The following is a 10775-nucleotide window of genomic DNA, read 5'->3' as shown; positions in this document are numbered from 1 at the left end:
TTGCTTTACCTTTATTGAGGTACATCAAAACCACTCCGAACAAGACATTTTAAGGTGAACATCAAGTGAGTTCTAAGTGAGAGGTTATTACGATTTAGATTGAGGAGCTTATCCCATAACTCAAAGATCTCCGTCGGGTTACTGCATTATTATGATGGAAAACGACTCAATATCATGGAAAACAAAGAAATAAATTATTGTGTCAGGATCTTCAATAAAAGCATAGTATAGATTTATGGCAGCAGACATGTGCTAGATGACGTATATAAGACATCTCTTTTATGATTTTGGCATCAATCATCCTGAACAATGATTTTATATTCTATATTGTGACAATAAAGCGACAATTCACATAACTGCAAACTCTAATGAACTTAGAAAACACGAACACGTAGAGGTGGATTGTCATGTGATTTGCAAAAAAGTCCAAAAGAGAATAATCCAGAATCATTATGTTCACACAAAAAATTTACCAAGGCTCTTTAAATGAATGTAGGTTCATTCGACTAAAAGACGAGCGTGATAAATCCTCACACTCCAACTTGAGAGGAGTGTTAAATTTTTTAGATTTTATCCATGTCCTATTTACCGTGTGATAATATGGAACGTGAATTTACTTTTTTGTAACTTGTTTCAGTTTTTCCAATTGCTTAATTCAACAAGCAGAGATCTTAAATTCGAATTAGAGATATGACAAAGCCAAAGCTTTCTTGTCTACTGCGTTTTCCGATATAATCTCTTATCCCATCCTAACCACATGTCTGTGTTTCATCTTCGGAAATGCTGAGTGTCGTTTTACTCACAATATCACAGCGTTTTGAATTCCTGGTAATTTTGTCATGAGAGATTCAAAGGCCATGATAGTCAAGAAAATCGTGAGAAAAGTCAGAATCTGCCTTATTTATCAAGATAATCACCTGAATTTTTTGCTACGAGTCCAACAAGAGCTGAATAGATCTGAAAAACTTTTTTTTGTCAATCCATTTTCAGCCCCAGCCAATATTGGAGGGAAGGGAGTGGAACTGGTGGGGGTGCTGCCATGAAGGGCGATGCTGCCTCTCCTCCACTCTCCCTTCGCCCGCTCCGCGAACCGACCGGCGGAGGAGTCCATCCTCTCCCTGCTGTGCTCCGGCTGCACCACCTTCCGGCACCTCGCTCAGGTCCACGCCCGCATCTTCGCGCTAGGCCTCCACCAGAACAACTTCCTCGCCGCCAAGCTCGTCGGCGTCTGCTCGGCCCTAGCCACCCCCGCCCACGCCCGCCTCGTCTTCGCCCACCTCTCCAGCCCCACAGTCTGTCTCTGGAACGCGCTCCTCCGGTGCCTCGCCCAGAACCACCTTCCCGGAGACGCCCTGCGTTACTACGCCCTGATGCAGAGGTCCCAAGTCGCGCCCGACCACCTCACCTTCCCCTTCGTCGTCAAGGCCTGCGCGGCGCTTGCGGATCTCCCGCTCGGTAGAGCCCTCCACGGACGGATTCTGAGCTGCGGGCTGGTTCGTGACCCCTTCGTTGCGAGCTCCATGATCGGTATGTACTGGAAATCCGGCGGGGTTGGTGACGCGTGCCAATTGTTCGAAGAAATGCCTCAACCAGATGTTGTTGCTTGGAACGCCATGATTGCTGGGTTCCTGAAGAGGGAGGACGTGGGGTCTGCTCGGGCTTTATTCGAGTCAATGCCTGCGGAGAGGTCTTTGGTTACCTGGAACACCATGATCACCGGCCTAGCGCAGAATGGGATGTCGACGGATGCGCTCGGGCTTTTCCGGCGGATGCAAGCCGAGGGCTTGACGCCGAATGAAGTCACGTTGGTTGGTGTTCTTTCAGCTTGTGCTAAATTGGGTGCGCTGGAGGTCGGCAAATGGGTGCACAGGTACATCGAGAAGAACGGCATTAAGCTGAGTGTTTTCTTGAGTAATTCTCTCATAGATATGTACGTGAAAGGTGGAACTTTGGAATACGCACGCCAAGTGTTTGATGGTATGTGTGAGAGGACAGTGGTCTCGTGGAACGCCATGATATCAGGGTTGGCACTGCACGGGCATGGGGAGGATGCTCTCTACCTCTTCTCGCAGATGGAGAAGGAAGGGGTTAAGCCCAATGATGTTACTTTCATTGGCATTTTGAGTGCTTGCACGCATGCCGGGTTGCTTGACGATGGAAAGCTGTTTTTCGATCTCATGCTTGGAAGATATGGAATTGAGCCCAAGGTGGAGCATTATGGGTGCATGATCGACCTCCTTGGTCGAGCTGGGCGTGTGGGTGAGGCTCATGAGCTAGTGAAGTCTATGAGGGTTGCACCAGATGCAGGTATCTGGGGTGCCCTGCTCTCAGCTTGTCGTATCCACGGACATATGGAGCTAGCTCAAGAAGCATTGCTACAACTTCTTCAGTTAGAACCATGTAATGCAGGAAATTATGTACTCTTATCTAATATTTATGCTGCATGCAGTCGCTGGGAGGATGTGAAACAGATTCGCGGGATGATGAGAGATAGGAATGTTCATAAGACGCCGGGGTCAAGTTCTATAGAAGTTAACAGATCGATTCATGAGTTCATTGCAGGTGATAAATCACATCTAAGATCTGATGAGATCTACAAGAAATTGGAGGAACTGGGAATTGGATTGAAGCTTGCAGGTTACTTACATGATACCAAGTCTGTGTTACATGATATACATGAGGAAGAGAAGGAGAATGCGCTTAATGTGCACAGTGAGAAACTAGCTATTGCTTATGGGCTTATCAGTACTGAGCCAGGCACAACTATAAGGATCGTGAAGAATTTGCGTGTATGTGCAGACTGTCATGTTGCAGCCAAACTCATATCCAAGATTGTTGAGAGGGAAATAATTGTTAGAGACCGAGTGAGGTTCCACCATTTCAAAGATGGGGCTTGCTCTTGTAAAGATTATTGGTGATGAGGGAGCTCAGAAACATGTATCCGCAGGGCTCCACCTCACCGCTCAGTGAAGGGTCTGGGATACGTGGCTAGCTTGCATCTAAACAAATGTAATTGGCTAATTGTGCTTCGTGCGTTTCAACATCTGAGCCTAGTTTCAAAGGGTTGCTCGAGACCTTCAGCGAGTCTTTGGTGCCCATGAACATCCTTTGTCAAGAATGAGTCTCCTGCTTGCAGTGCACATCCTTTTGTGAGATCATTGGTGATGGGACAGGTGGGAGTTGGGATAGCACCATGGTTCAAAGTCGACCCCTCGGTGTAGAGAAGGGGGCCAACAGCAATCTTTGTTGAGTTTTCTCCATCCCCAGAAAGAAAGGATCAGACACTCCTCTTTGAGGTTCCAAATCTTAATGGGAACTCTTGATGCCGGTTGCTCATGTCCCATTCTCTTATATATTGAAGTATGATATGGTACTAAAAAAACGCTTTATTGCTTTAAATAATGCGTACATTGGAAATTTGATTGACTGATTCTAATTCAGAATCATGAAGTGTCAAGAGCCTTTTATTTGATTGATTATTTCTTGCAACTTTATTTATTATGGTACTAACATTGTCTGAAGCGTGGTAGAGAATGACATACCAACTGGAAGGCATGTTCAGCTTTTGAATTTACATGCTACTCGTATTTTTTTTTCCTGTAACTGTCAAGATGTTGGATGGTAGCATAAACAACACATGGTAGGCATTTGGCAACAAGTGGGAACCTTTCTTCAGGACAGCTGGCTTCATGCACATGGGTCATGCCCCATGAGGATGCAGTGATGCACATGATGATGGTGATGACTATGATCACAATCATCTTTCAACCCAAATGGCAAAGCTGTGGTGTCACTTAGAGCAGATGAAATGATGTCTAGTTGGTCATGTTCAAAGTTGCCAAACTAGGAAGTGGAAGTGGGAAATGAAATGGGAAGCTAAAGCAAAAAGAGATGTATTTTAAAATGTATAGGAACTAGGAAGTAAGAAGAGAAGAATAAAAAAATATATAAGAATTGAATGAGAATCCAAATGAAATGCAAATAAAAACTAAAATAAAAACAATTATTCTTAAATTTCATGTTTTTTAGTATAAAAATTATTTTTTTAACAAAATCTAAAAATAATTGCTGTCAATTTAGAGAAAGCACGTGGAAGTGAGTGAGAAGCGTTTGAGGAAACACAAAAACATGAAAAGTAGAGCGAGAAAATATATAAAAAATAATAGATGAAGCGTGTGAAAATTATAAGAGACATAAAGTTTTGGAAGTGAGGAATATCGTGCCTTCCCAGCAAATTTTCAAGAAGCAGGCTTTTCACGTATCCAAGAAGATGCGGATGAGACACTTAATGCTACTATTCATGACGTTGATGCAGTGCATAAACTGTCATGTCTTCCTGATGAGAACAAATCAAAGCTGAATGTAGAATTGATATTTATTGCTACCCAGAGTCTGATTTTGGTGGATGGTAATGTTTGGCGGACCAACCTGTCCTATTGGTCCCTGTGAACGGATTTTTCACATGGTCAGGCTGGGCTGCAATTCTGCTTCGGGCTTACTTCCCGGTGGACAGGACTTAAAAGGGTTTTACCAATTAGAGGCCAGCCGTGAGTTTTTTTTCTTGAATTATCAAAAAGAAGAAGGAACACATGAAAAGTCACCGAAAGAGCAAACTGTAGGCACAAAAGAGATGGTTAATATCAGGCATCTTTTTGTTGATCAGTTAGACACCAGGTCATTGTCACTTTCAGGTGATGCCGCTCCTGCTTTACCTTCTACTGTAGCTACCAGCTATGATATGGACAAGGACAGTGATATCCTTCCAACCAACCAGTGAATTTATACAGCTGCATTCAACTATATAGCCCCATTATATATGCCATTTATTTTTTCTGTTGAGAGATGGGTTGAATCACAGGTGATCCACATCTATAGCCATGTTAAGGTTAAGCAGATCAGGATCTAAGCAAAACCCAAAGATCCATCCTACTCACACATTACCCAAAGATACTGTTAGATCATGGGCAATGGCAAACCCGTTAAATGGTTAGATCTAGAATGGATCTGCAATATTTCATATTTGTTTTTTAATGAAGAGGGATCAGATCTAACCCAGATACATGTCTGCATCTACAGGATTCACCATATAAGCCACTAGCTGTCAGATAGATCCAAACCCAGATTCTACTACCATGACATTATACTCTTATTCAGTACTAGATCCAAGTCAGAAATAAAACCAAATTTATTTGGATCTGACTGGTGGGTTAGTTCACGTATGTAGTAAACAAAGTGGGCCACATATCACTAAACCTCACACAAGTAATCTGGCCCATATCTTTGTGTAATGCTCCCAACTCGGATCTGAGCTATCGACAACCCATCTCAGCCACAAGTGGGTCGCACTCAGAGATGCTTACTTTACAGCTGGATTGAAGCTTACATAATACATACTAATGCCCATATCTGTCTCTTATATAGTAATTGCTTACATGCAAAATGACAAAGGAAACAAAAAAGCTAATAAAAAAAGAAGTTACTAGTTGTCTTATTACCTTAAATGACAGGCTTTTCTGTATCCCTACAAAAGATTAAAACGCCAGTTGGCTTTGTGGTTAGGGCACTCTCAACCGGGGTTTGCTATCCAAGAAGGGAGGCCCATTTAGCGACCTCTGTTTCTAGGCATGTTCCTGGTCATAAAAAGAAATTTAAAAAAAGGGATACGCTTGTCTTGTAGGATCAGTTAGTGCACGTCACCTTATGTTGGAACGTTGCAGGTTCGAACCCCAATGGTATATGGTTGTATAACTGGTAGGGGTCTGCCTAACCCCAGCTTTCTCTGTCGTATAAAAAAAGCAACATTAAGAAGTTTGGTATACCATACAATAACGAACTGTCGCTGTTGAGAACCTCAGTTTAATTGTTCCCTTAAAAAAAAAACTCAGTTAATTACTACTAAGATGGTTCCAACGGTTAAGAACGTTGTTATTTGTTACCAAGGTAGCTTAAGCGGGAAATGTACATACGGTAGTCCCGAGGGTAAAGTACTTGAAAGTTGAAACAATCAAATGACATGATAAGAATCAAATGATGCGCCTTCTTTTCTTTCACATTTGTTTCCTACAGAGAGAGAACGCAAAAGGCGTCTTCTTTTATGTTTTTCCCGTTTTCTTCACACCACTTTTAATACTTGGCCATAAAAGGGGAACGCGGAATCACCCCACCTCTCACTTTAGAGAGTAAAGAGGTCAGAGGCTCCCATTGAAACATTTCTGCTTTCTCATTGCATCAGAGAGAGAGAGAGATTCTTGAGCAGAAAGTGTTTAAGATGGAGAAGGCTTTGAACAGGGTGGGCAGCCTTTGGATCTCAAGGAAAGCCAGGGAAGAGTTCTCTTCCATCGGTGAAGATATTACCGTGAGTCAGCTCTCTCTCTCTCTCTCTCTCTCTCTCTCTCTCTCTCTCTCTGACTTCCCATTTCATCAATGCTGCTTATTCGTCTGTTCTCATGTGATGGTTGTGATTTTTGTTACTTTCTAGTAACCTGTTTTGTTTAATCATGATGGGTTTTATGTTTGATGCTTTGCTGATTTACAAAGGGTCTTTTGATTTTATAATGGCCTGCAATGCAACGTTATTGTTTTATCTTCCCCCTGTTCTTTTTTTCTTTGTCCTTATGATGGTGAAACGTTACAAGTGATGAAGTTGGGTTTGATGTGTGATCGAGGTGTAGAAGATTCAAACTTGCTAAACAATTTTCTTCGAGTCAAAGTCGTTTATGTTTGAAAAAAAAAGGTCGTCAGCTTAAGGTAAAAGCTATGCATTTGGGAAAAATGGGCTGCTCATGAGAATTGATTGCTACCCATCTGAAACTTTAATCAGATTTCAGCTATCCATGGCTCATGATGCAAACTTTCTCCCAGCAATTACTTTTTTGGTTGATGAATTCTTTTGGGGTTTCACAGATATTTTTTGTCTCTTTCTTAGGGATTGGTATATGCAGTGCTGAGTACGCCTAGAACAATGGATTGTATTTAGGAACAAGTAATAGGTAATGCGATAGAATAATAATTCCAGGAGAATTAAACCATTCACTAGATTGAATTATTATCATTATTGATTGTACGATAAATCACTTTTTTTCTCATTTTTGTAAACACTGCTTTAGGAATTAGTTGATGATCGTTTGTTGAGCGCAAACACTGCTTTAACTGGATAAATTTGCTGGGTAAAAGTGTTTCAAAATGCATATGAACTTTTCAGAAAAGTTTGCTAGGTAAAAAATAGCTGTAATTTAGGCAAACTAAGGTGCTCATGAGAGTGCATTATTGCCAATATGGTTTTGCCAAACTAAGAAGTGGTTGAAAACAAATCGCCGTGGTTTGCTGCATCCTGCAAAGGTTTAGCTAGTTTGTCCAAAATACTTCAACCCTTTTGTTAATTCCCTGACTGCATCTGACACACATGGTAGAACCAACAGTGTTTGCTTTCGCCTTTACACTTTCTATGGTCAGCCTATCAGTGCTCTATGAAAGACACAGTTTCTTCTGTTTTTTATTAGCTCTGTTGTAATTTGTATGAAAGTGATGAAGCATTTGATTACATTAGGTGGAACGTGTAAATTTTAAGTGGGTGGATTTGAGGATGCGTAGGGCTATTCATTTGCAATCTACTTTTAACTACAGCAAAGAATTTTTCCATTAAATTATAATTTAGAGTAGATATCTGCTCTTATCTTTTTCCTTGAAGTGGAGATAGTGACAAGCCCAGAGTAATGAAACCATTAGTGCTATTGGATTCTGGATATAAGTTAAATACAAAATGGATATGGTTTGATTCATTTTCATTACTTTTTTTGGGTATGGTTATTAGACTGAAAATCATGGAATGCATTTTTGGTCGTCCATCTTTCTCATATGCTCTGGAAACTTATGATGCAAAATACTTGTGCCTATAACAAATGGAATTGTTTTCTCATTTTACTTTCCAGACTGTTTGAGCATCATATTGATTATATGTGATCTTTCTTAGAGATCATCACTGAAAAGGCTGCAGTAGGTTATGATTAGCTAAAACTACAAAGCCTTTTAATGGTTGAGCGGTTACTTAAATTTATCATTTTAGGATAGGAATAGGAGCCAGGTGAAAGTAATGTTTTTCCTTTATTGGTCATATTCAGTAGGCCTTGCATTGTGAAACAAACTAGCAATTGAAGACCACTTTAACTCTATGATGATTATCTCAACCATGGAAAGATACTGGTATCATCACCAGTCCACTTCCACTATTAGACTCCGACAACAAAGTCACATGCATCAATTGGTTTGATTTTTAAAGAAGGTTGACAAGTGGATAAACCTACATTATGAAACAAAGTGATATTTAAAGCATATGTCAAATGAAATGTGTATTCTACTTTATTACCAAACCTTATCATCATAATTTTTTTTCATGATGATGTGTTGTTTCTCCATCATGATGCATTGTTCTATTTGCTTTGCTTCTTGTTATTACACAACTGATGTGAACCTACATTGTGGTGTTTATTGCTCACAGTCTTTATCAAATGCTGTAGAAGATAAGGCAAAATGGATCTTCAACAAGTTAAAAGGTGCAGCCTACTTTCTTATCCAAGTTTTTTCTTTAATACTTCCTCATTTTCTTATTTTCCTATCACTCTGAGGAGCATTTTTGGCATCCTTGTGTCATAGTTTTGATATGTGTGTTGAATGTTCGGCGATTTCTTTCATCAAATAGTTGTCTAACAGTGGAGAAATTGTTTTTGTTAAATTTGTTAGACGGTGATTACATGAGTTCATTTTGTTCATAAGATCATGTACATTAGCGTGGCAATATGCACTTTGTTATTGGGAAATTTTCATGACTTGTTGATGTTGCAGAACTTTTTGTAGCTGCCTTATCAACTTGACATGCATTATACATAATGGCCTTTTGTTTTCACTTTTCAGTACTGTGTGCAGGACCACAGTACATTTTGTGGAATCAAAGTTAGAATGTGGCAGGAAAATACACATGCATACACACAAAGGATGGTGGACTATCTTTGACAATATCTGCGCTTTCCAAGTTTGCTTCCCCTATCCCTCTCTTCATCATGCATGAACTTTGCAGCAAACCTTGGTTAATCGTTACTCTCTCTCTCTCATATGCCTAATAAATCTTGAACTGTTTGGAGTGATAACAATGATGGCAATTCAGTTTGCTTTGCTCATCCCAATTTCACACGTTTGTTCATTTTCTTCAACAAATTCAGGGTTTTCCAATTGCTACCTCCAGCCTTCTCACTTATTCCAAAATTATATATTCCTGCACTTAGTATCTGTGTCTGTTTTTTGCATGGTCGATTGATCTAAGCCTCATTGCCATGATCCCTGCATTTGAGTACATCTGACGACTCCCTATGTAATTTCTCATCTGTAAATTTGGCAACTATTAAACTCCTGGTGCCACATATTCCCAGCTATTATGGTTCCAGAATTCAGACCTCATCCAAAATACAATTTCAAAGTCCGATGTTATATCTTTTGGTTTTTTGTCTTTATTTTGGCTTCTCATGACATTTGCTGGCTTGATGTTAAACTTTTAGTACTACTAGCTCAATTTACATAAACTTAGGGCACCATATCACCAGTACACTTTGTTAATAACTGAAGTATTTCTTATGGCAGTAAAACCATTGAAAATACAAGATCATATTGCTACTATTTGACTGCTGAGGGGAACATGTGTGTCATATATTTAACTGTTTCATGTTTGCGTGCATGTGCATGAATGAACGTGAGTATCTATATGTGCAATGCAAGTGTCTGTGCAGATAGCTCTGTCTAAAGTTTGCTATTTATTAGCGTTATTCCATGTTCTCCATCATCCTCTTTTTGTTTTCCCTTCTTGATAGTTTCTTTATTGAGGAAGATTTTAATTTTTACCTTTGTTTTCCCTAGGGAAACAACAGAAGCCCTTGCCAGACCTCCTCCGAGACTATGGTTTGCCATCGGGCCTCTTTCCACGGAACATAATATGCTATGAGTTTGATGAGACCAAAGCCAAACTAATTGTGCATTTGCCTTCTGTCTGCGAAGTGAACTTCAAAGACTCTTCAGTGATAAGATATGCTACTCGAGTTAAAGGAGTATTGTTGCGTGGAAAGCTTACAGGGATTGAAGGGATGAAAACCAAGGTTCTTGTATGGGTTAAAGTCAGCACAATCAGCGTTGAGAGCTACAAATCAGACAAGATATGTTTTACTGCTGGCATGAACAAGATGAGGCCAAAAGATGCATATGAGATGCCTCGGGAATCCATCAGAGTGGAGGAATTTTGAGTAAAACATTAGATCTAGTGTTTGAATTATGTAATGTGTTTACTTGTTTTCAATCAGAATAACCTTTTAGCGTTTACACCTGCAATTCATGCCTGTGTGTGTGTGTGTGCTCATGTCCAATTTGCATGCATCATGATACGTTATGCAATTTGTTCACTGCAAGCATGCTACTTGGCTTGCATTAAACAGAACAGCAACATAATCAGAAAATTAGGGTGTACATATATGTGCATTATAAAACTGATTCTTTTTTGGTCATCAGAATTTGGTAGCTCTTTTGCATTAAATCTTGGATTCAGTAGTCACGTGCTTGAGTGGCATGTATCTGTAGGCTTGCCATCTGAATTATATATCTTCCAAGTTCAAGAGCGACTTTTGAACTGCTGGTGGTGGTATCATAGATTTGGCAAATCTGTTCAGCTCAGATTTAATTCTCACTACAACTTGCGTTGAGTTGAACAACATATTGCAAACTTGAGAATTTCATCATAGAAT

General features: G+C 40.1%; 1 protein-coding gene and 1 pseudogene across 2 annotated transcripts; both read left to right on the top strand.

Moving 5' to 3' along the window:
- The first annotated feature begins 934 nt into the window (after positions 1–934).
- LOC149818781 (pentatricopeptide repeat-containing protein At1g08070, chloroplastic pseudogene) lies at positions 935–3479 on the top strand (annotated as a pseudogene). Its single transcript, XR_016427398.1, has one exon. The product of XR_016427398.1 is annotated as a pentatricopeptide repeat-containing protein At1g08070, chloroplastic pseudogene (transcript).
- Positions 3480–6209: 2730 nt separating this feature from the next.
- Positions 6210–10353, top strand: LOC149818780 (DUF538 family protein (Protein of unknown function, DUF538)). Its single transcript, XM_089985712.1, has 3 exons — positions 6210–6355; positions 8495–8549; positions 9901–10353. The coding sequence occupies exons 1-3, from the start codon at positions 6269–6271 to the stop codon at positions 10278–10280; spliced, it is 522 nt and encodes a 173-aa protein (XP_089841838.1). The 5' UTR covers positions 6210–6268; the 3' UTR covers positions 10281–10353.
- Positions 10354–10775: the final 422 nt, after the last annotated feature.

The sequence above is a fragment of the Nuphar pumila genome, chromosome 13 (assembly GCF_984573655.1).
Source record: "Nuphar pumila chromosome 13, dmNupPumi1.hap1.1, whole genome shotgun sequence".
Lineage (NCBI taxonomy): Eukaryota > Viridiplantae > Streptophyta > Magnoliopsida > Nymphaeales > Nymphaeaceae > Nuphar > Nuphar pumila.
The sequence above is the reverse complement of the archived record's forward strand: the minus strand, read 5'-3'. Positions and strand labels throughout refer to the sequence as shown.